Source organism: Balaenoptera physalus (assembly GCF_965194825.1).
Source record: "Balaenoptera physalus genome assembly, chromosome: 3".
Classification (NCBI taxonomy): Eukaryota; Metazoa; Chordata; class Mammalia; order Artiodactyla; family Balaenopteridae; genus Balaenoptera; species Balaenoptera physalus.
The window spans coordinates 16,808,716-16,835,123 of NC_138890.1; the positions used below are offsets into that span (position 1 = coordinate 16,808,716).

At 43.9% G+C, this 26,408-nt stretch overlaps 1 protein-coding gene across 1 annotated transcript; it reads left to right on the top strand.

Annotated features, from left to right (window-relative positions):
* Positions 1–1,537: 1,537 nt before the first annotated feature.
* On the top strand, positions 1,538–13,698 carry LOC309657047 (butyrophilin-like protein 10; the record flags this gene model as incomplete). The annotated part of the gene is given in 6 exon segments (XM_082454010.1): positions 1,538–1,556; positions 1,689–1,949; positions 1,952–2,062; positions 2,772–3,144; positions 10,494–10,512; positions 11,153–13,698. Coding segments are annotated over 6 exon segments (1,182 nt in total). The 3' UTR covers positions 11,552–13,698.
* Between the last annotated feature and the right edge of the window lie 12,710 nt (positions 13,699–26,408).

Here is a 26,408-nt window from a genome sequence, read left to right on the forward strand (position 1 = left end):
GGTAGAGGGGAATCAAGTGAGTGTTCTGGGCCTTGCCCGAGTCAGGATCCCAGTGAGGACAGACTGCCATGACCACGGGGATGAAAAAGGGGTTGCCTGAGCTTCTGCACAGGAGTCTAGGGGGAAATGTCAGAATTTGGCAACTTTCAACCTGATCATAAAAACTTTCACGAAGGAACCAGGCCCAGCTTGGGAGGACTGGTGGTCTTTTGATAATGGAGAGACTTTATCTGAATGCCTCAGCTTCTGCCCTTGGCCTGGATCCTAGCACTTCATTTCCACGTCTCCTCCTTGGGGTTCCTGGTGCTGGCCCCAACAGCCATCCTTCCATCGGCCATATCACTTGGTCTCCTTCTCTCCCCTTATCTCTTGCTACCAGGATCTTGCTCTTCAGCCCCCAATGTGTTCAGTTCTCTTGACCACACCCCTTAAGAAGCCCTTGAATTTGGGGTGTTTTTTCTATTGCAGCTGCCAAAAAAGACAGCGGACATGCAGGGGACATGGGTTCGAGCCCTGGTCTGGGAAGATCCCACGTGCCGCGGAGCAACTAAGCCCGTGCACCACAACTACCGAGCCCGCATGCAACAACTACTGAGCCTGCATGCCACAACTACTGAGCCCACTCACCTAGAGCCCATGCTCCACAACAAGAGAAGCTACCGTAATGAGAAGCCCATGCACCGCAACGAAGAGTAGCCCCTGCTCGCCGCAACTAGAGAAAGCCCGCTATGAAGCAATGAAGACCCAATGCAGCCAAAAGTAAAATAAATAAATTTTTAAAAAATAATGAAGCTTACAGAGTGTCTTGGCCTCAGGCATCGCTGCCAAAGAGCCCAGGGGGCTTGTGTCCTCCCTCTTCCAATTGTAGAAATTCTCATGGAGACAACAGGAAAAGAGAGGGCTTTAAGGGGGTCCACAGATGTAGTTCTGACCTTGGAGTCACATAATCAGCGTTTGGGTTTTACCCCTAGCATATTTGTGTTTCATGATAGAACATGACTAGAGATTGGGCAAAAATTTTACATGAATAGTTGAGGAAAAGATACCCATTCACACTGCAGGATGTCTCCTCAGAGTTCAGTAGATGGATGATAACAGAGAAACACTGTTCACAAGTAGATGGACACAAGAGTAGATTGCAGTTGTTGTCTTTCTATCTCTAGGATTCAAAACTTATTAGGGAGTAGGAATGGCAGAGATGGTTAAAAATGACCTTTCTCTTCTGACATCATTTTTCCTTTGCTCCTCTTAGCCTCCTAGTGGTGCCTTGTCTCCTACCAAGACAAAAAGAGAGAGACAGAGACAGAGAGACAATGAGGGAGATAGAGACAGATGGACAGAGAGACACATACAAAGAAATTAATTTGGTCCCCGCCTTGTATCCGATGTTCAGAGCACGGGTCTCTCTGTCCCCAGCAGGGACGGCAGAGACACGTGGTCAAGACGCCTTCCTACCCAGCTGCTCCACCATCTTCGTTCTTCTGCAGCTCCGGTCCAGTGCCTTCGCCTGAAATGGTAGGAGAGCTTTCCCTTCACCATGTTAAAAAATGCCCAGTGTAAGCAGAGGAACTCCAGAGAGAAGCAGAGCTGACGCCTTCCCACATCAGCTCAGGATCCAAAGATTCCTCTAAGAGGAGCAGGGGTGTGGGTGGGAGAGCCACTGGTCTCCTTGCACTTGGCCTAACCAGTTCTATTGGATCTGTCCCTACAAGGGAAAGCTGATTTCAAGGTCTTTGGGCCTGGCAAGCCTGTTCAGGTCATGGTGGGGGAAGACGCGGAACTACCATGCTACCTGTCTCCCGACATCAGTGCTGAGGACATGGAGCTGCGGTGGTACACGGACCAGCCCTCCAAAGCTGTGCATGTGCATGGGAGAGGGGAGGACGTGCAGCAAGAGCACTCGGAGCTGTATCGGGGAAGGACAACCTTTGTGAGGACCATATGGCCTAGAGCCAAGCAGCTGTGATAATACATAATGTCACCACTTTTGATAATGGGACATTCCACTGCCAGTTCAACAGCACCATGTCTGAGGAGGCTATGCTCTGCCTGAGGGTGGCAGGTAAGTTCAGCTGGTGGGGCCTCTGGTCTCCCTGGGAGCTTCATCCCCAAAGTTTAGTCCAGGCTCCAGCTCATCCCTCTTGTAACCCAAAGTTCCTAAGCCTGAGAACTTTCCACAACATGTGCTTTAAAGCAAACCCATTTTTCAGGTGCTTTGCACAAGGGCAGTTTCTCGGGAAACGTGATTTTGTTTTTGTGCTTTTGTTTCCTTATTTTCCTTCCCTTCCTTACCCTATTGACCTGGAAAAGTGGGGACAGAAGGGAGGATGGGAGAGAGATAGAGAGCCAGACACAGAGAGAGACAGAGATACACAGAGATATAGAGAAACAGACAGAGAGACAGAGACAGAGAAACAGACAGAAAGATAGAGGCAGAAACAGACAGAAAGTTAGAGGCAAAAACAGAAAGAGGGAAAAAGAGACGAGAGAGATTGAAAGAAAGAGACAGAAACAATGAGACACAGAGAGGGTCAGAGAGAGGGACAGACCAAAAGATAAAGAGGTGCTAATTTTTCAATATCTTCCTGAAAATTTTGGGGTTTTTTTTTTCTGGGAATATTTTCCAGCATTTTTGGAATATATCAATAAATATTACACAGGGTAGGTAGTCTGTGAAAAACTCCGAACACCTATTGGAAATTCTCAATATTTTAATTTTTCTAATGGAAGCAGCGGCAACTGCAGATTGGAGCAGATGTCTTTTCCCGAAGGGCTGGGCATGGAGCCCATAATTCGAGTGCAAGTTGACCAGGATGAAGGTGTCTGGGCAGAGTGCACCTCGGCAGCCTGGTACGCAGAGCCACAGGTGGAGTGGAGAGACTTCAGGGGACATACTCTACCTTCTGTGATCAATCGCTCAGCCTCACCAACGACCGGCCTCTGGACTGCGGTGTCCAACGTGACTCTCCAGTATGGGGCTGTGAAGGGCCTCTCCTGCCCCATCTTTAACCCTCTCCTCCTGGAGAAGAAGGTGGACAAGATCGACCTGCCAGGTGAGTGTTCAGTTCTGGCCTTTAAAGTTCTGAGTTCAGGCCCTTATGGCCCCGGATGCCAGGACATTAGGAGGGAGCCTAGAGGCTTATAGCAAGAGTGGCTAGGGTAGCAGAGCTCTGTCCATGTCCTGATGGAGGTGGGAGGGGTGGGGTCAAGGGAAACACACAGTTTTGGGTGCTGAATACTGAAGCAGAACAGGGATGGGGTGCAAAGTGTGACCCCAGGTGAGCTCTGCCTCTAGAGGAAAGAGAAACATTCATTACATATACACTTTCAAGTGTTTTTTAATAGACTTTATCTTTAGAGAAGTTTTAGGTTCACAGCAAAATTGAGAGGGAAGATACAAAGATTTGCCCATATACCCCCTGCCCCCATACATACACAGCCTCCCCCATTATCAACATCCCCCATCAGAATGGTACATCTGTTGTAACTGATGAACCTATATTGACACATCATCATCACCCAGAGTCCATCATTTACATTAGGGTTCACTCTTGGTGTTGTGTCTTCTATGGGCTGGAACAAATATATATTATGTGGATCCACCATCGCAGTATCACACGGAAGAGTTTCACTGTCCTGAAAACCCTCTGTGTCCACCTATTTTTTTTTTTAAGTTTTATTTATTTATTTATTTTTGGCTGTGTTGGGTCTTCGTTTCTGTGCGAGGGCTTTCTCTAGCTGCGGCAAGCGGGGGCCACTCTTCATCACGGTGCGTGGCCTCTCACTATCGCGGCCTCTCTTGTTGTGGAGCACAGGCTCCAGACGCGCAAGCTCAGTAATTGTGGCTCACAGGCCCAGCTGCTCCATGGTATGTGGGATCTTCCCAGACCAGGGCTCGAACCCGTGTCCCTTGCATTGGCAGGCAGATTCTCAACCACTGCACCACCAGGGAAGCCCTGTGTCCACCTATTATCCCAACCGACCAACTCCAGGCAACCAGGGATCTTTTTTTGTCTACTTAGTTTTGCCTTTTCCAGAATGTCATACAGTTGGAATCATACAGTATGTAGCCTTTTTGAATGGCTTCTTTCACTTAGTAATATGCATTTATGGTTTTTGCATATCTTTTCACAGCTTGAAAGCCCATTTCTTTTTAATGCTGAATAATATTCTATGGTCTGGATGTAGCACAGTTTATTTATCCAATCACCCACTGAAAGACATCTCAATGACTTTCAGGTTTGTGTGCATAATTTTTTATTTCTAAATAATTTCAAACTTACAGAAATTTGAAAGAATAATACACAGAATTCTGTGCACTCTTCACTCAGATTCACCAAATGTTTAACATTCTGCCACTTTTTTTTACCTTTCTCTCTGTCTTCTATCTCTCTTCTGTGCATCTGTCTAGCTCTATCTATATAAATACACATATGTTTCTCTTAAGCATTTCAGAGTAGTTTGTAAACATCATGACCCTAGACCCATGAACCCTGTAGCATCTATATCCTGAGAACAAAGAAGCTCTTTCACCCTGATATTCTTGACTCCCTGGAAACCCCTTCAGCTCCCCACAAAGAGTTCCATACCATGGTGTAAAAAATAGCTGTGCCTCTGATCCTGCTTGCAGTGGGACTTGCAACAGCTGGAATCACCTGCATCTTACAGCATCGACAAGGGGAAACGTATAGACAGTGGCTGGAAGGAGAGGGGGCATGTGGGGCAGAGGTGCAGGGATGGTGAGCCAGGAAGAATGGGGACCCTCCATTCAACAGTGCGCAGGGACCCCCAGGGTGTGCAAACCAGGGACACTCACGCGAAGCCCTGTGTTAAGACTTTCCTTGGGGCTTCCTCAATTACAGTAGAAATGGAATGACCTGTGGCAGCCCCTGCTCTGGGATTGCCCAATTACTCTATGTACAGTGAAAACCCTCTGTCTCTGAGGGATTCCGGGTTATTGTTCACCAGGTGATTTTGGAAAGGCTGGTGGGTCTCCCTCAGGGAAACAGACGTATTTGAGCTTGAACATGTCTATCAGTTAGTTGGGGGTGATGAAACCATTCTGAAAGCCTGCCAAAGTGATCAAACGCAGCAGTGTGTCTGGCACATGGAGGGAGTTTGTGCTTATTGTTAGGATTATCATCAATATTAATTGTTCCACTCAACCATTCACTCCATTCTCTGCCTCTTATGTCATTTCAGGAGCTGGGGACTTGCCTGTAGATGTCAGGCCCCTATTTTGGGAGCAGAGTAGAGACCACCCCTTGGCTGGTTGTAAAGCCTGCATTATGACTTAGAAGGTTGAAGGGAGGTCTTGGGTCAACAAGCTATGCTCTTACAGTTTTCCCTAGGAATAAGACGATCTCTGTTATTGTTTTATTGGGCACTAAAAAACATGTATTTGTTCTTCTTTTACAGAGAGATGTTAAGAAGAGCTTGGTAAGTCCTGTTTTGACTTAGCTTCCCCGAACATGAGCTTTGGCCCCACTTGATAAGCTGAACCCCACAGTTTCACATCTTTTTGTTTTATTGCAAGCTGTAGAGAGGACAACCTTATCTATGGTGAGGACCATTCTTGGAGGCTTTGAGCCTCTGCCCCCCAAGCCATCTCAAGTCCTATCCCTGACCCCTTTGCCAAAAGCAAAGGGAGCCAGAAGCACTAACCTGATTTAATGGAGGAAGGGTGAAAGGGCAGGTGTGCTTGTCTCAGGAGAATAGGAAAGGGCAGAAAGGGCCTTTCTTCAATGACATATGGATCCTAGCTTCTCTCTCACGAACGCTTGTTGATGATGGAAATAAGTGTGGGAAGTTCAGAGTTACTAAAGAGGATGTTGAGAGGGGGTGAACAAAGGCTACCATGAGGCAAATCCAGATTGTTTCTGGCTTCAGCCTGCATCCTGATGCTCTTTCCCGTGTGTGTGTGCATGTATGTGCCTAATTGTGTGCACGTGTGTTCTTGTGTGTAGCGTGTATACGTGCATGTGTATGCATGTCTGGATGCATGTGCGCATGAGCATAAGTGTGGGCATTTGTGTGTATGTGTGTGCATGCATGTTTGCCTGTGTGCACGTGCATGTATCTGTACGTGTGTTGTGTGCGCATTTATGTTTGCGTGTATATGTGTGTATATGTGTATGCATATGTGTGTGCCCATGTGAGTGCATGTTGAATATTCATGTGTGTGTGCGTTCCTTTCTATTCCCAGGTGCAGAAATGCTATGTCAAATACTGGTGAGTGGCAACCACATTCTTGTAAAAGTCAAGTTTTAGCTGCCCCAAGAGCCCTTAGCTCCTTCTCTTTCATTTTCCGAGGCCCTGGGAGAGCTTATGGCAGTGAGAGTCCTGCCTGTGGGAGATGCCAGGGAGTCCGCTTTTCTGAGACAGGGCACCAGGGGAACACTGTTGCCATGGACAGTGGGGAAAACAGTGACTTTCCACCTCAGGAACTATCTCGTTAGGTGGGAGGCGTGGGGTGGAGAGGGGGGAGTCTGCCTGTGGAAAGGGAACCCCCAGGACCAGGAAAGGGCAAGAGATGGAGCAAGTGAGAGGACTTGTGGAAAATGGGGAGACCTCATCCAAATACAGCCACCTGTCAAAGAAGGAAAAGACAGAGAGAACTCATTCATTTGTTCATTCATTCATTCATTCACTTAAAATAGTGACTGAGTACCTCATGTGCCAGCAACCAGGTATTTATTAGTGAGGAAAATGGTTTCCTCCCATCTTCCTAGGGTGTAGAATGTAGGTGGGCATGCAAGTGATAATCCAGTGAAGTTTTTGAGCTAAAACTAGAATAAACGGGGATAAATATAGAATTGAAATGGATACAACAATGAAGTTGGCCACATAGGATCAGCAGACCCTGCTGGAGGATGGTGCCATCTAAACAGGGGGCTGGGTGATGGGGAGACTGCAGCCATGTGGGAAGTAGGAGCAGACCCTGCCCCACCGTGGGGAGAGGGGAGGGCTGTGATGAGTGAGAGCTGGGAGTGTGCGTGAGACGCCAGCAGAGCCGGGAAGGTGAGTGCTCCCACGCAGAGCCTGGAAGACCATTGTAGGGAGTCCAGATTTGTGTGAGGTGCAGTGCAAGATGACTGGGGGGTTTTAAGCAGGGGAGATACATTGATGGATGAAGCGCGTGAGAACAGACATAAGATGGGTCCTGGAGCTAAAAGAAGCAGAGTTGAGAAGGCGTAAGAAAAGGGAGGGATCAAGCTGATCCTCAGCCGTGTAAGTAACTGGGTCACAGCAGCTCAATCTACTGAAAAGAGAGAGGCTTGGGGAGAAACAAGACAGATTTAGGCCAGAAAAGTGAAAACTGTCTTGGACATCTTAAAATGGAAATATTTTCAGACATCCAATTGGAGACGTCAAATAAATCATGAGATGTACTAGTCTAGAGTTCCCAGCAGAAAATTTGGACTGAAGATAGGAATTGGAGTTCACTGCATATATCTGGTGTTTAAAATAATGAAAGTGAATAACATTTGGGAAGCCACCATGCCATTTACTCAATTTATCTTTTAAGCCTAAAAGGCATTCTTCTTTAAAGAATGCCTACAAATTTCTTTTAAAAAGAAATAAGATTTAGGAAAGAAGAAAAAAAAGGAAATATACAGGACAAAGAAGATCCAGATCTAGTCTTGGAGAACCCCAATATTTTAAAGTCTGGATGAGCAGGATGACTCCCATCAGAGAAGAAAAAAACAAAAACAAAAACAAAAAACAAAACAAAGCAAAACAAACAAAAAGACTGAACAGAGTTGTGTGAGGGACCAGAAAATACTTCTCCATGAAAATCGAGAGATAAAATGTGTTGAGGGAATGGCCAGCTGAGAAGTAGAGTGAGATGAAGAAAGAAAAATGACCTTGAAAAAATTGGCAAGTGTGGTAAATGAAGGGAGTTGCTGCCCATGGAGATAACTGTGTAGAAATTTTCAACATTATTTCTATTAGGCTGAGCTAAAAATGGGAGAGTGGGAAATCAAGGAAAGTTCTTTTGTTGGTTTGGTTTGAATTCAAGGCAAAAGGTAATAGGGCACATTTGTTGCCTAAAAGGAATGATCCACTGTGATGAGAGATGAAGGCTGCAGGGAAGAAGGAAATGAGCAAAGAGAACAATTTGCAGAGGAAATTGTCTACAGCTGTGGGTGGGTTGAGACACAGGTCTGAGCTGTGCAGAGAGGAATAAGAATAGTGTGAATAGTGTGGGATAGGAGTCTAGCGGGATTGCACATCCTCCTCTGTTAGATCCCCAGAGGCTCCTGCAGCTTTTGATTTTGTCCTAAAGGACATCACTGAGACTGGTTGCTAGAGAAGTGTTATAATGATCCATGAGCAAAGAACCTGCACCAACCAAGAAGAGAAGAAAAGTGAAAATGGTGGAGGGATGAACGGATGGATGTAAGATGCATTAGAGCTGGTGACGTCGATGTCAGGAACTGGTAACCAGGGGATCAAAGGATTCATCCTCGGGGATATTGATGTTGTCAAAGATGCTTGATGAGGATACAAAATGGCAACACTTTGGGGACGGTGTGGCAGTTAATCATAAATTTAAAAGTTCAGTTACCCCAGACCCATGACTTTAATTCCTAGGCATACAATAGAGAACATATGCCCACAGAAAGACCCGGACAAGAATGTTCTTAGCAGCCTTGTTCATAATTGCTAAAACTAAGCACAGTCCATTGTCCATCCAGTGCTGCCCTTAAGGAGAACAGCGGAATGCTTTTCAGCAATTTAGAAATAATAACAATAGCAAACTAATCAGAAAAGGCCGAAAGGGGAAGAGTTGGCAAAATTTGAGTAGGATCTGGGATTGTGATGTGGTTATTGAATAGTTTTGTATGAATGTTAATTTTCTGGTTTGATCCTTTTACTGTGGTTATGAAAGGTGTTGTCCTATGCATATTCTTTATGCTATTTTGCAACTTCTTTGTAACTCTGGAATTATTTTTTAATGTGAACTTTTTTAATGATGAGAAGATTTGGAATAGTTGAGCTAGGCTATTGAATAGTTGAGCTAGACTCCTTGGCCATCCAGGGAGTCATTGTTTGATCATAATGGAGATGCAAGGTGGGTGAGCTCCATCCCCATAGCCTGGACTCTACGGGGAAGGGGTTTGGGTGGAGGAGACCAGGGAGAATGTGCGAAGCAGAATTGAGAATTTTGAGGGAAAACAGACAAATAGACTTTGCTAGAAATCTAACAGGAACAGGGTATCACTTTAAGAAGGAGGAAAGGAGATGTTTGGGGAGAAATCTGGGGTTTTGATAGTAGAACATGGATTCTATCAAGCCGATGGGATGGGAGTTCAGGAAACATGAATTACTAAGAAATCCCAGTGGAGACCCAAGCAAACAACAGCATAGGGGCATTAGAATGGACAGGCTGGGCTGTGGCTCTAGTGCTGGTGCCAGGATGAAAACACGGCTTCCAGAACAGCTGGGCACGCAGCTGGTCCCCAAATGCCCTCCCCGCCTCTCTTAGGGAGCCCAGGTATAGACAGACCTTCCACCCAGTTTACCTACTGGGTGCCTGAGAGTGTAACTGAGCAGGACCATATGGGGTCTTTACGGGACAGATTCCCACTCCCCCACCACCCTGAGTCCCCTGCCTGTCTCTTGTTTGTAGAAAACCTTTAGCTTCCTAGGCCTTCCCTGAGTTCCAAAGAATAAATTTAATCAGAGAAGTGAGAAAATGCAGAAACAAAAGAAAATAGGCAAACAAGACAAAATAATAATAGTTTAGCCATTAAACAAAGTCAAGGACACTTAGTTCCCCCTCAAGGGTTATAAATAATATTCTGAGCCATATCCTTGGAATTGTTTTGCAAATACTGAAACCTCCACCAGGTAGAAGTTAACTCCATGATGACCAGACCATAGCCACCATATAATCCTCTCCATCTTGCACAGTTCCAAGAACTGGCCTCAGGAAATGGGAACAAACCGACCCTGGAGTTAAAGATTAACTATACTTAAAACAATCAAGGTGACACTGACCAGAACACCACATGACCAAATTCAAGATGATTGTTTGAGCTGACTGTGCTGTTCTCCACACCCTTTGCATGTATACCCCTGAAATGTCCCCCTTCAAAATTCTTGCTCCCTGATTGACAGTGGAGAGTTCATTTTTTGGGACATGAGACCACCTTCTCCCTCAGATTGTCAGCTTCCTCAATGAAGATATATTTCCTTTTACCCAACACTTGTCTCTCAGTATTGGATTCTTGAGCCATGAGCAGCTGAACCTGAGTTCGGTAACAAGAGCATCAAGAGGGACAGTGGGGCAGAGCTCCAGATGGGAGAGAAGTGGTCTGTTTGGGAAAATATTTGTCTCAGCACTGGGGGCTGTTAAGATCTCTCTCTGGGTTTCCCCAACAGGATTCCTTAATGTTTGATGCCACAGCTGTCCAACAGTACCTGCATCAATGCACATGCAGTACCATCTGGTGTCCTCCCATATCTTCCTGTGTCTGCCCAAGTCATCCCGTGACCTCCCAGGTACACTTGGGTCCTCTCAGGTCCTCCAGTGTCTTCCTATGTCTCTGTCTCTCTCACTGCCGCTCTCTCCCTCTCTTTCTCTCTGTATCTCTCTGACTCTGTATCTTGTCTATCTTTGTATCTCTCTCTGTCTCTCTAATACTGTCTCTTACTGTCACTATCTCTCTCTCTCTCTCTCTCTCTCACACACACACACACACACACACACACACACTGGAAACTGGAACACTGGGCAATGAGCAGACCATGCAATGACGCACATGCTGTGTCTCCTCATTCCTAGGAGTAAGACCCAAGCTCCCACCTGAAGTTGCCTTGCCTGCTCTGGGATGTGCTGTTTGCATGGGGTCCCTGGAAGAAAACAGAGACAGCAAAAAATATTCCCAGGGTGACTGTGGGTCCATCTACCCCAGAGAACCCCAGGTCCCCTCCATGTAGAAGTGTGGGTCAGGGGTTCACACCACTAAACCTGACCCTCTTCTCTTTCATTCCTGGACCCTGACACCACAAACTCACCCTGTCTGAGGATGGAAAGAGTACCACAGAGCTGCTCTTTGAGCAGGAACTGCCCAATAACCCCAGCAGATTTGACCAAGACCCTTGTATGCTGGACTGGGAGCAGATCCCTTCCAGGAGATAGTACCGGGAGGTCCAGGTGGAGTGCAAGAAAGCCTGGAACCTGGGCATGTGTCTGAAGAGCTTAGGATGGAAGGGAATAGTCCCCAAGTTCCCCCAACATGGACTCTGGGCCTCAGAGTTGTATAAGAAGGTGCCCTGGGCCCTCACCTTCCTGAAGGTTCCCCTCTACCCTTCAGAGCTCCTGTGTCAGGTGGGCGATCTCCTGGACTGTGAGTCGGGCAAGATCTCCTTCCACAGAGTGGCTGGCACATTCCTCACCTACATGTCCTCTGGACTCTTTCTCAGCCCCACTGTGGCTGCTTCTACTGGTCTGGACACAGGACCCCAGCCCCCTAACCATCTGATCAGGACACTGGTCCCAACAGGCCTTGGACTCTCCATGGGATCACAGACAGCATGAGGACAGGAAGTCTCCTCTGAGGGGGCCCCCATTCTCCCCAGCCCAGCCCAGCTCTGTGGGAAACACATCCCATCTCCTAAATCCCAGCTGGGCCATGCACAAGGATGCAACTTTGTATATTATCCTTCTTATCTTCATTTTTCTCCTCTGCAAAATGATGACAATATGTTATGAGCTGAATTTTGTCCCCTGCCAAAATTCATATGTTGGAGCCCTAACCTCCAGAACCTCAGAATGTGACTGTATTTAGAGAGAGAGACCTTAAAGTGGTTATTAAGGTAAAATGAGGTCCCCAGGGTGGGCACTAATCCAATGTGACCGAAGTCCTTAAAAGAAGAGGAGATTAGGACACAGACACACACAGAGGGATGGCCATGTGAGGACACAGGGAGAAGATGGCCATCTACACACCAAGGAGAGAGGCATCAGAAGGAACCAACCCTGCTGACACCTTTATCTCACACTTCCAGTTTCCAGAACTAAGAAAATAAATTTTTCTTGTTTAAGCCTCCCAGTTTGTGGTATTTGTTATAAAGCCTGAGCTGACTGATACATCATATTATTATACACCATTGGGTGATTTTGTGAAATGTGCTTGGGGACATATGGAAAACATTGAGCTCAGTGCCAGACATGTACTAGTTGTTCAGTAAATGCCAGCCTTCCTCCTCTTGCTCCTCCACCTTCTCACAACCACCCAGACATCTGACCTACCTCTCTTCCTCCCTCACCATGACAGTCTAGCACAGGGCCAGGTGGACCAAAGATTCCAGGGCTCCCAGGCTTGCCCTTGGCGTCAGTCAGGGTCCAGCTGGGGCAGAGACCACACCAGCAGTTTCAAGAGAGACTACACTGGAATTGAAGAGCTCAGAAGAGGAGGAGAGAACACGGAGATATGGCAGTGCTCATGCTGCCAGAAGCCACTTCCACCCCTGTGTCGGGGGTCAGAGAGGAGATGGGAGGAAGAGCATGGGAGCTTCAGAGGACACTGCTCAGAGGCTTGTGTGGCCGGTTCCACAGAGTGCTGAGAATATGCAAACTGGGGTCCAGAACTGTGAGGACAGGTGGTCCTGAGAGGACAGAATTGGGACTGTCCCCCAGTCTGTGTGCTTCGCCTTGCCTCATCTAATGGGGAGCAGTAGACAAGACTTTGTAGAAGCAGGGTCCCCACCCCAGAGTGGAGCACTGGGGGTCTTGTAGTAGTGCCCTGGGGCTGACCTAACAAAGTACCACCCACTGGAGGACTTAAAACTACAGGAATGTATTCTCTCACAGTTCTGGAGAACAGACATTATAAATCAAGACGGCAGCAGTGTTGGTTTCTTTTGGAGCCTCTGAGGGAGAATCCGTTCCATTCCTCTCTCCTAGCTCCTGGTGCTCCAGGCCTTCCTGGGCTTGCAGCCACATCACACCAGTCTCTGCCTCTGTCATCATGTGGCCATCTCCTTGTGTTTCCATGTCGCAAATCTCCCTCTCCTTTCTCTTACAAGGATACTGGATTCAGGGCCCACCCTAACCCAGGATGATGTCCTCCAAGATCCTTAGTTACATCTGCAAAACACTATTTGCAGAGAAGCTCCCACTCACAGGTGCAGGGGTTAGGACTTAAAACACATCTCTTGGGGGGTCCCTGTTCAGCCCGCCACAGGGGGCATGGAGTTGGGACACAAGGGCTGAAGGACAAGAACACCTTCCTGCGTGGCAGTGCCCTCTCCGAATAAGATGAACAGGGAATACAAGGACCCTATAGAAATCTATAAATGTTTTTCAGAGTCAAGTTCCTCATACAAAGATGAGGTCAGTTTTATGAAAGTGCTCTCCATATCCGGCACTTTGGAGTTCAGAATTGGGAGCATAAGGTAGTCAGTGAGTGGAGTGGCCAGGAAATGCCTCTTTTATTAAGGTAAGATTTACATGTGATGAAACAAATTATTTTTAAGGCAGGACAAGAAAAATTGAAACATAAAATTCTCTCTGCTGTGTGGGTCAGTATCCCCTCCCCTTTAGTGTGCATTGTGCATCTGCATTATACATTAACCAGACTCCTTAGAAGATACAGGAATGCCTGATTGGTTGGAAAGAGCAATTTTCTCCTGGCACCAGCAAGGTAACTCCCTAGGGGATAACATTCCTATCTCAATCCTGCCGGGGTCAAACTATCAATATGTCAATACGTCATTTGAGGTATAATCATTTGCCTCAGAAAGTATATAACTGTGCTTTGACCTCTACTTGGCAGAACAGTTCTCAGAGCTTTCCGAAAGATTGTCTCCCAGGCTATAATCCTCAGGTTGGTGCAAATAAAATTTTCTGTTTCTTTCTTAGATCGACTACTGATTAATTTTTTCATCCACAGACATTTTGGGGGGACACAATTCAACTATTACAGTATCTATTTATGACACTTTATTCCATGACCCATTCAATAAAGATTTAGGATGGCTAAAAATGTGCATTGTCAGGAAGAATTTTTCCTCTACCTGTCTAGGTTTTTCTCACTGGCCTAAGAATTAAATTGACAAGAGACAGATTAACAGGAGAAAATCAAACAAAAGTTTAATAACATGTATACATGGAGAGACCCAGGAAAACTGAGTAACTCACCAAAATAGCTGAAACCCTCACCTTAAATACTATCTTTGGCTAAAGACAAAAGAGGATGTTGGCGGTGGTGGTTTGGGACTTCAAATGGGAGGAAGACAATTCACATGGAGATGGAAAAGCAAATGTTTGGTAAATAAATGTTTGCTGTGCCCCTTAAGAGACCATGGGACACAGAGAGTAATTTAAAAAGCTGACTTTGCTAGGTTCCTCCCTGTCAACCACACCCAGTTCATGCTATAGTTATCTATGGTAATAGTTCCCTCCCCGTAATAGACCCCCTACCAAAATTCTTCAGGCAGTTGGGGGAAGGTCAATGTTTCTTCCTGAGTCTCTTGGGCCTAGATTGGTTTCAACTCAAAAGAATCCACATGCCAGAAAGACATTTTGGGGTGGCAAATTCTGTTCCCCTACAAAGGTCATCTCCAGGGCTTCCCTGGTGGTGCAGTGGTTGAGAATCCGCCTGGCAATGCAGGGGACACGGGTTCGAGCCCTGGTCTGGGAAGATCCCACATGCCGCGGAGCAACTGGGTCTGTGAGCCACAACTACTGAGCCTGCACGTCTGGAGCCTGTGTTTCCGCAACAAGAGAGGCCGCGATAGTGAGAGGCCCGCGCACCGCGATGAAGAGTGGCCCCCGCTTGCCGCAGCTAGAGAAAGCCCTCGCAGAGAAACGAAGACCCAACACAGCCAAAAATAAATTAATTAATAAATAAAATTAAAAAAAAAAAAAGGTCATCTCCATCTCCCAGGTGGGGTAGAGGAGACCATGCACGTCCAAGGGATGAGCAGTGAGCTCTCCATACATCTGCAGTTATTATGTGGTTTAACAGAGGAATGAGATCCTGCTTCATTGTTTCAGACTGCTTGCCTTGAAAACGCACCATCTTGCACCATCTTCTGTGTATCAGCAGGAAAGAAAAAGTGAAGTTGAGAATTCACCGTGCCACTTTTATTTTGATACTTATGGAAAGAGCATTTTTAGGCTTGGCATGGATTTGTATTATAAGGTGAAAGGCTAACTAATTTTCTGGCCAGTCCCACAACCCAGGCATGTTTGCTTCAGGAGCCATTTCCTTGAAATGTAGCAAGGAAGATAATGCCTGTAGGGAGGGGAAAAAGTCTTTTTCCTCCACCTATCTTAGGCTCTCCTCCACCTGGGGCCCTGTAAATTCAACCAGAGACAGATTAACAAGGGAAAAACAAACAGAAGTTGATTAACACGTACATCATGGATATGGGAGCAAACACGGGAGAAGATTAGGGCTACTCTGGAGGGCATTTATGACACTTGAATTTTGGGGAGAGGCTCTGCTTTAGACAGATAAGGGATTTTGAAGCCTCAAATGCCTTCATCTTGAAATAATTCTTATGCCAAAGAGGCATATTTTGTGATGTCCTGATCCCCTTCATGCCCCATCTCCCCACATCCAGGGAGGAGACAGGGCTAACTTCAGCTGTTATCTGAATGCAAATTATAAACTCCACCTCCAGTCACAGAGAAAATTAGCATTTCATCTTGAAAACATGAATATAATGGCACAGAATTTATAAGAAATATATATTTGGTCATTCAGATCACCAAAATACATTTCTCATATATACTTGGTCTTTGTCCACAGTTCCTGGCCCACAGCTCCCAAAACCCTTGGAATTTCCTAAGCAATGAAAACAATGGGAACATTTTTTGTTATTAATATTTGGTCTCTCCTCCTGAAGAGCATTTCAGTTCCTGAAAATGCTTCAGAGCCACAAAGGTAAAGTGGATGTCTTGTTATTCCTAACAAGTCCCTTTCCACCACAACTGGGTGTATGTAAATGAAGTGACTTTTGGAAATCTCCTAAAGATGGGGGCTTGTTGACTGGGAAACCAACCTAGAATAAAGGGTTGGGACTTTCAATCCCATCTCCTGATTTCCAGGGAGGGGAGAGGGGCTAGAGGTTAAATCAATTACCAGGTGACAATAATTTAATCAATCACACCTACCTCATGAAACCTGAAACCTCCATAAAAACCCCAAGGACCAGTTTAGACAGAAGCTTCTTTGTTTGGGAATTCACCCTATGTATCTCTTCTTCTGGTTGTCAATTCATACCCTTTAACATCCTTTGTAATAAATTGGTAATCTAGTGAGTGTGTACAGGTTTCCTGAGATCTGTAAACTGCTCTAGGAAATTAATCAAACCCAAGGGGGGGGGGGTCATGGGAACTTCTGATTTACATCCAGTTTGTCAGAAATACAGGTAATGATCTGGACTTTCAACTAGTGTCTGAAGCTCAGGGAGGGGGTCATGGGAACCTCTGATTTATTTTTGGTTGTTCAGAAGCACAGGTGACAACCTGGACTTGTGATTGCCATCTGAAGCAGGAGAGGGGAGCAGTCTTAAAGGACTGAGCCCTTATCTTCTGGAATCTGATGCTATCTTCAGGAAAATGGTGTCAGAATTGAGTTGAATTGTAGGACACTCAACAGGTGTCAGAACATTGCTTGGTGCTGTGGAGAAACCCCTTCAACACATTGAAAATTGGAGGCAGAACTTTAAATGAGTTTTGTCCACCCAGCTATATAAAAGGGTGATATATCTTTCTGTCTTTGCAGTTTCTTTAGTGGGTTGCCTGTGGTGCACATCACATTCTGGTTTAATGTGTATTCAAATAGAACTATTTGCTTTCTCTTTCACCTTTGTGAAGGAATTTTCTGAGTTGGGAGAAGATTTTCTTTGTAATTCTCTACCATCCCATGGGCTGAAGCCACAGGAACTGGATTCAGTCAACTACTTGAGTGATTCTGGGAGCAGGTTCTCCCCAGAGCCTTCAAGAAAGAGCAAGCTCACCAAGACATCTTGATTTTGGCCTTGTGGGACCTAAGCAGAGCCCAGCTGGACTTCTGACCCACAGAACTGTGAGATAATAAATGTATGTTCTTTTAAACCACTAAAGTTGTGATATTTTATTATACAACATAAAAAGCTAATTCATAAAAGAACAAAACATTACAATTAAAGGGCAGAGATTGCCAGATTGGGTTTAAAAAAGAAAAGATATAACTATATGCTGCTAACAATAAACACATTTTAAATATAGACACAAATAAGTTAAAAGGAAAAGGATAAAGACATATCATGTTACACTAATGAAAAGAAAACTGGAGTGACTACATGAATAGCAGAAGTAGATTTCAGAGCAAAGAATATTACCGGAGTTAAAGGTTATTTTATGATAATTCACCAGAAGGATATAGCAATCTTAAATATCTGTGCACCCAATAACAGAACTTCAAAATACATACAGCAAAAGCTGATAACACTGCAAGAAGAAATGACACATCCACAATTACAGTTAGAGATTTCAATACACCCTCTTCCAATAATTGTTAAATAAATAGGCAGCAAATCAATCGGCAAAGATTTCGAGAACTTTTGATAGACTATCGATCATGATTGATTGATTTGAACCAAACTGACATTTACAGAAAAGTGAATCCAACAGCAGAAGACACATGTTTTTCAAATGCAAACAGAACATTTACTAAGATAGACCATGTTCTGCACCATAAAACAATTCTCACTGAATGTAAAAGGATTCAGGTCATACAAAGTATGTTTTCTGATCACAATTGAATTCAATTAGAAGTAATAACAGAGAGATCTCTGGAAAATTCCAAAATCTTTGGACATTAAATAACATACTTCTAAATAACCCATGTGTTAAACAGGAAATCAAAATGAAAATTAGAAAGGATTTTGAACTAGATAGTTAGGAAAATACAACATATCAAAATTTGTGGGAAGCTACTAAAGAATTGTCTAGGAAAACAATTATAGCACAAAATTTCCTATATTAGAAAAGATGGAAAGTTTCAAATCAGTGACCTCATCTTTTACTTTAAGAAACCAGAAAAGGAAGAGCAAATTAATCCCAGGTAGGCAGAAAAACAATAATAACTATCAGCATGGGAATTGATGTAATATAAAATGAAAAAACAAAAGAAAAAAAAAAATCAGTGAAGTCAAAAGTTGATTCTTTGACAAGATCAATAAATTTGACAAAAGTTTAGCCAGACTGGTCAAAAGAGAAATAAGACTCACATTACTAATATCAAGAGTAAGAGAGATGACATCAGGAAAGAATCTACACATATTAAAAGGGTAATAGTAGATCATTATAATAAACATTTCTATACTGAAAAAATAAACTACCCAAATTCACTCCAAAAAGTATAATAAAATGAATAGATAAACTATTCATTTAAAATAAATTGAATTTATGATAAAAAAAATACTTTCCCACAAAGAAAACCGAGCCCCAGATGGCTTCCCTGGCAAACTCTATCAAACATTTAAGGAGGAAATATTACCAATTCTGCACAAGTTCTTTGTGAAACTGGAAGAAGAGGCAATACCTCCCAATTCATTCTATGAGGCCAGCATTACTCTGATACAAAAAGCAGACAAAGATATAATCAGAAAAGAAAACTACAGACCAATATCCCTAACACACATAGATGCAAACATTCTTAACAATATATTAGCAAGTTACATCCAATAATATATAAAAATTAAAATACACCATGACCCAGTGAGATTTCTTCTGGGAATAAAAGGTTGGCTTAACTTCAATAATTTCTCATATTAACAGATAGAGAAAGGAGAAAAGAAAAGAGAAAGAAAAACCATACAATCACCTCATAAACACAAAATTGTTTTGACAAAACCCAACATCACTCCCAATAAAACTCTAAGCAAGCTAAAATAAAATTTACTTTACCTGATTAAGGGTATCTATGAAAAACCTACAGCTCTTATCACATTTAATGGTGAAAGACAGCATGTTTTTTCTCAAATATCAGGTGTAAGACAAAGATGTCTGCTCTCACCACTGATATTCAGTGTTGTACTGGAGGTACTAGCCAGTGCAATAAGGAAAGAAAGAGAAACAGAAGTCACCCAGATAGGAAAGGTAGTAAAACTGTCTGTATTTACAGATGATATGATGGTCTATGTAGAAAATCCAACAGAATATATGAAAAAGCTACTTGAACTAATAAATGAGTCAGAAAGGTTGTAGGATACAACAGCAATATTTTAAAAATCAATTGTATTTTTCTAAGCTTGCACACAGTCAGAAATTGACATTTTAAAAACCGTATCATATACACCTATGAGAGAGGAACTATTATTATCCTATTGCACAGATGAGGAACCTGAGATCCTGGAGATGTGGATTAACCACCCGGACAGCACGTGGCTGGTAAACAATGGAGAGGAGATTCTAATTTATGTCTGTAGTCTCTCCAATTTATACAAAGTGGACAGCGAAACCATGCACGGGAGGACATCAGCGGTGTAGACCAGAGCAAAGACCACGGAGTCGGATGGCCTGGAGTTCGAATTCTGATCCTGCTCCTTATCGGATGTGTGACTTTGGTCAGAGCCCCAACGGCATCTATGAAATGGGCGTGGTGCTGGGATTAAGGGAGTTGAAGGCTGGGAAATGTTAGGGGAGTTATTTTAGGGACGGGATGGGAGGAGGGAAACTCAGAGGCTGAGACTTTCTCCACGCACTACGAGCCTCCGATGCTCCCTGCTGGCCAAAGGAGGACGCTGGCGGGAACAGTTTTTGGATAAAGAGGTGGTTCTTGGGTGAGGGGAAAAGAGCCCTGGTCCCTCAGCAGGGCCACTCCTGTCCCTCCTCCCCTTCCTTCCTTAGCATCCTTCCTTTAAGGTGATTTAGAGTGAGAGATGGAAAAATCTAGAACTCATTCCAGATCCTGCAAACAATTGACTGTGAAACCCGACTCCCTCCATGGGCCTCACAGAGCCCACCAAGTCCATGACAAGTCTACAAATAATCAGAGATGGGTATAAAGAGCTAGTTTCAAGGCTGGGCATCAAAGTGCTGGGTATAACAAGAAAATCTGGAACTAATTTAAATGTCCATCATGGGAATATTGACCAGTTTAGCAGCTGAAAAATAACCTTGAAGAACAGTTGACATGAAAATATAGTCAAATGACAAGAATGAATCTGACAGACAATATGTTGAGAGAAAGGAGCCAGACACACTCACACACAAACATGCTGTTGGAGATTTATATTTCTATAAAGTTCAAGGACAGGCAGAGCTAATCTATCATGATAGAAGTCCGGATAGAGGCTACTTCTGGGAAGGTTTATGGCTGGGAAGAGGGCACAGGAACCTTCCTGGGGGCTGGAAATGCTCTATCTCTTAATGTGGGCAATGGTTGCAAACGTCTATACATATGTAAAAATTCACTGAGTTGTACACTTTATATGCACTTTATGTATGTTATGTGACACTAAGACAATTTTTTAAAAAGATATTCAAGGGGGAAAAAAAGAGTACTAAACAGTATGATCCTATTCTTAAAAAGAAAATAAAAGGAAAAATACCATAGAAAAAAACTGTATCACTTACAGTAGCATAAAAGATGTTAAATACATAGGGATAAAAAGATGTGTAAGACCTGGACACTGAAAACTAACTAACATTGCTGAGAGAAATTAAAGAGAACCTAAATAGATAAAGAGATACATCTTATTCATGGATCAGAAAACTTCTCCCCAAATTGATTTATAATTTCAATGCAATCCCAATCCAAACCCCAGGAAGATTTTTGTCTGGAAATTGACAAGCTGATTCTAAATTCATTTGGAAATGCAAAGGACTTATAATATCCAAAACAACTTAGAAAAGAAGGTCTAAATTTACCTAACTTCAAGATATATTACAAAGCTGTAGTAATCAAGACAGTGTGGTATTAGCAGAAAATCTGTTGTCACATTTCCCACACTTAAATTGCTAATAAAAACTTGGTAATAATGGCAGAAATCTTTTCTGGAAACACTTACAACATTGGTTATGACCCATACTGGGGAGATAAATCCAGTATGTAGCCATGCTTACATAAAATAAATTCTTATTACAAAAAAAAAAGATAAACTTAATCAATGGAACAAAATAAAGAGTCTAGAAATATATGTGTGTGTGTGTATGTATATATATATATATATATATATATATATATTCAACTGATCTTTAACAAAGGAGAAAGGATAGTCCTTCCAGGAAATGGTACTGGAATAATTTGATAAAATATATCCCCCCAAACTTACTTTGAATCTATAATTCATGTCATACACAAAATTTAACTCAAAACAGATGGTAAAAATAATATAAAACCTAGAACTATAAAACTCCTAGAAGAAAACATAGAAGAACTCTCAAAACTCAGTAAGGAAACAAACAAACATATTTTTTAAATTAACAAGATTTGAAGAGACACTATCCTAGGATGAGATACAGAGGCAAATAAGCACACAAAAAGAGGCTCATGGTTAGTTATTTGGGAAGTGGAAATTAAAACCACAGTGCAGCAACATGCCACAACTATTAAAATGCCTAAAATGTAGAAGACAGGCCCTACCAGTGGTGGCAAGATGTGAAGATACCAGAACACTCATACACTGCAGGTCAGAATGTAAAATGTTTCAACCACTTTTGAAGACACTGATAGTTTCTTTAAAAGTTAAACATACGCCTAACAGAAGGCCCAGGCATCCTGCACCTTGGCATTCATCTAGAGAAAGGAAAACATAGGTCTACAGAAAGACACACAAACATTCTTAGCAGCTTTCTTTGTAATAGCCAAACACTTGGAAACAACCCAAATATCCAACCACAGGTGGATGGATAAACAAATCTTGGTATCCACACTAGCAGTAAAAGGGATTAAGCTTCTGATAGATGCAGCAATATGGAAGAATCTTGGAAAAATCACGCTGAGAGAAAGAAAGCGGACTAAAACTTTTATACACTGAAGGATTCTATTTATAAAGAACTCTAGAAAATGCAAACTAATCAATATGGAAAAAAAAAGCAGATCAGTGGTTTCTTGGAGGCTTGGAGTTGGGGGGATGATATTGTGGTTTATAATAAATATATATTTATTCTTCAACTGCATTCCTTACACAGAGCTCCTGAAATCCTTGGAATTGTTGTAATGAGGGCCATAAAGGTGTATTTTGTTGCTCACAACAAGTCCCTGTCAACCCCACACTTGAGTTTATGTTAATGAGGTGATTTTTGGAAAACCCCTAAGGATGGGAGCTGGTTGCCAGAGGAATCAACCCATGATTAGATGGTTGGAACTCTCAGTCCCACCCCCTGATTTCCAGAGAGAGACTGGAGGGTGAATCAATCACCAAAGGCCTGTGACTTAATCAACCATACCTATGTAATAAAGCCTCCATAAAAACCCAAAAGTACTGGGTTTGAAGAGGTCAGCGAAAATGTGGAGATCTGGGGAGAGTGGCAGGCCTAGAGAGGGCATGGGAGCTCCATGCCTCTTCCCACAAACCACGCCCTATGCATCTCTTCCATCTGGTTGTTTCTGAGTTACATCCTTTAAGAATAAACTAATAATCTGCTAAGCAAAATGTTTCTCTGAGTTCTGTGAGCCACTCTAGTAAATTAATCAAATCCAAGGAGTAGGTCATGGGAACTTCTGATCTACAGCCCACTGGTGAGAAGCACGGGTGACAACCTGGACTTGCAATTGGCACCTGAAGTTGGGGGGCAGTCTTGTAGGATTGAGCCCTTAACCTGTGAGGTCTGATGCTACTTCCAAGTAGATAGTGTAGGAATTGAGTTAATTGCTTGGTGGTGTTGGAAAACACACACATCGTAGGGGGTCTAAAGGGAGGGATGATGAAGGGGCAAGAAGAAACTTGAGAATGGTAAATACCTTCAGTATCTTAATTGTGGTGACAGTTTCACAGGTATATATGTATGTTGTCGGAAAGTGCATTTCAAATGTGCAGTTTACTGTAGTCAGTCACACCTCAATAAAATGGTGACAACAGTAGTGAAAGCCCACATAACATATGAAAGGAGGTGAGTATGTGTACTGAGGCTCGGTGGAGGAGCCAGCTCACTGGAAGTGGGGAATAGAGAAAGCTTCAAATCAGACCTGGAATTCTCCAGCTTCTTGCTCTTGAGCTTGGGCAACTCAGGCAGTCTCCTTATGCCTCAGTTTCTCCATGCATAAAGCATGCATGAAAATGAAGACTCACATCTTCTGGGTCAGCTGTGAGCATGAGGCAGTCAGAGCAGGCAAGGTGCTGGTCATCAGGCCTCTGATAAATATTTGAAACAATTAATAGTGGAGGGATGGTAATGGCAAACACAAGACCGCCATTGCCAGTTTTGTATATCATACTCACATGTTCAACCCACCTACTCTGCTCTCAGGTAAGAACTATCATGACTGCTGTGTCAGTCAGCTCAGGCTGCATAACAAATACCACAGACTGGGCAGTTTAAACAACAGACATTTATTCTCTCACAGTCCTGGAAACTAGAAGTCTAAGGTCAAGGTGTAGGCAGGGCTGGCTTTTCCTGAGGCCTCTCTCCTTGGCCTGTAGATGACCATCTTCTCTCTATGTCTTCATATGGTCAACATTTTTGTGTCCTAATCTCCTCTTCTTATAAAGACATCAGTCGTATAAGATCAAGGCTCACCCCAATGACCTTATTTAAACTTAATCACCTCTTTTAAGACCCTGTCTCCAAATAGAGTCACACTCTGAGGTCCTGGGGGTTGGAACTCCGACATATGAATTTGAGGGGTCACAATTCAGTCAATAACAACAGTCATGTTGTAGACGAGCAAACTCATGTCCAGACCTGTTGTAACTTGCAGGAGGCTTTACAGAAAGCAACCATCAGGCTGGAATTTGACTTGGGCAGATGCTGGTCAGGTGCTTGAGATGACCATGGCAGGGGCCATTCCTGGCCCCAGGTGGATAGCTTGGCATTCTCCCCCTCCTGGTAGTGTAGGGATTTGAGTCAAAAGGGGAGAACGGCAGACCTCCCCCAATGGAAGGAGTCAGGGAGGGGGGTTGGGTGGGTAGGCAGAGGCCAAAAGAAGCAAGCCCAGCTGGGCACTCCCCGGCAGGTCAGGTGCCAGGATGAAGGGTCCCACTTAAGCACCCAGACACTTCTCCAGGTTTGCACCTCCTCCCTTTCACCCCTGGGAACCCAGTTACTTGCAACTGGCATGGGATCCCCCAAGTGGGTCCTGTTGATAAAAAGAAACAATTGCAGCCAGTGGAGAGACAAGGGTTGTGGTACACTTCCTTGAATTCAGCAGCAACTGAGATCTACAGCATCCATCACCACTCAGGCAGAATGTGGATGAAGACAGGGACAGACCTTTGTAAATACAAACACCACTTCTTTATCCATTCATCCATCGACAGACACTTATGTGGTCTCCATGTCTTGGCTATTGTAAATAAGGCTGTTATGAACATGGGGATACAAATCTCTCTCCAACATAGTGTTTTCATTTCATTTCCTTAGGATATATTCTCAGAAGTGGAATTTCTGGATGACATGGCAGTTCTATTTTTAATATTTTGAAGAACCTCTATACTGGTTTCCATACTAGCTGCACTAATTTATAACCCCACCAACAGTACACATGGGTTCCCTTTTCTTCACACCCTCCTTAGCACTTGTTATCTCTTGTCTTTCTATGATAGTTATTCTAACAGGTGTGAGAGGATTCCTCACTGTGGTTTTGATTTGCATTTCTCTGATGATTAGCAATGCTGTATATCTTTTCATATACCTTCAGAACCACCAGCTGGGATGTAGCTCTCAGGACTTTCGATACTGGGGTCACTGCTGCGGTAGGGCATGCGCGGGTGAAGACGGGTGCAGGGCTCGAAGTCTCGCCCTGCAGGTCGCCGGCCAGGCTCCACTCTGGGAATGACTCCAACGTGCGCCAAGAGTGATGGGGTGCACAGTGCACATTGCTTGACCAGGAAGTTAATGAAAATCACTGAATTGTACATTTACAAACCAGTGAGGTTGGGGGTATGAAAATTAGTCAGTAAAGTTATTTAAAATCCCAGTTCTGTTCCAGGAGACTTAGCCCTCCTCTCCTGTTGTCTCAGGTGTGAAATGGGATGTTACCACACAGACTTGCTATTAGATGAGTTAATGTGGAGGAAACAAGTGAAAAAGGACCCTTTGTCTTTTAACCCAATCTTGTGGATACATTACATTCCCAGGAGATGGGGAAGCAAGAGACTGACAGAGACTGACCACGGACATAGCCCCAGGACTGCTGCTTTTATTTTTCAAACATTCTTTTGAACACACTTACTAATGCCTTAAGTATTGTAGTAGCCACTCCCACCTCCTTCTGAGGTCTCTGTCATGCCATCCTGAGTAATTGCTTTTTAAGCACTGATCAACCCAGAATGATTTTTATCTTCACAGCTTCTTTCCTGTCTCCCCGTTGGTCTGCTGGCTGAGTCATCTAGGGGAAGAGGTTCTGGGCATTTAAAAACTTGGTAGGCAATACTTATGGTTGTTCTGGAAGCCCCAGGAATGGCTGACCACATCCTGCACTGCCCTGGCTTACTCTACATCCATCCAGCTTTATTTTCCTCCAGAATGCTTATATCAACTACCCAAGTAGGAGTTCACCAACTGATAGCGTATGAGCTCAGCTACTGCTAGTGTAGGAGATCAACTGCTAGTGTAAATCATCTGTTGCTAGCATAGGGGTCACCAACTGCCAGCACTGACTGCCAACGCAAGAGCTCTCCTAGTGCCAGTGTAGGAGTTCACCTAATGCCAGTGTAGGAGATCATCTACTCCCAGTGTAGGGGCTCACCCACTGTAGGATAGATATGTCATAGATTGTTACCCGTCACTCACAAAGGTATCAGGGCACGTGCAGGAGCTTGCATGTTCATTGTGGTCTCTCTGAACCTAGAACACTGGGTGGTACCCTGGGGATGCAGAAGTCAGCAGGAGTAACATTTGTAAAGCTGAAAATCAGTCTATTTGCCAACAGGTATCACTGAAGCTCATTTTTTTTCTCTCGACTGGTGGATGGTAGCAGCATGTCACCCCAAAACATCTCATTTGGCATAAAGGTTATGTAACCAAGCAGGAGCCTACGAGGCTTTCCTGGGACAGACCCTTCCCCCATATCCTCTGATATCTGATGCACATTTCCTGAGTTGTTTTACAAACGCTAAAACCACCACCAAGTGGAAGAAATTAACTACTTGATGATCATGGGCCCCCAGACCTACTGGAGCCTAAGGTTGATAATGTTAACCACCCTGTTACCTCACCATCAACCAATCAGAGAATTGTGCAGGAGCTGATCACATACCCTGAGACTCCCCCCTCCCTCACCTGACCTTTA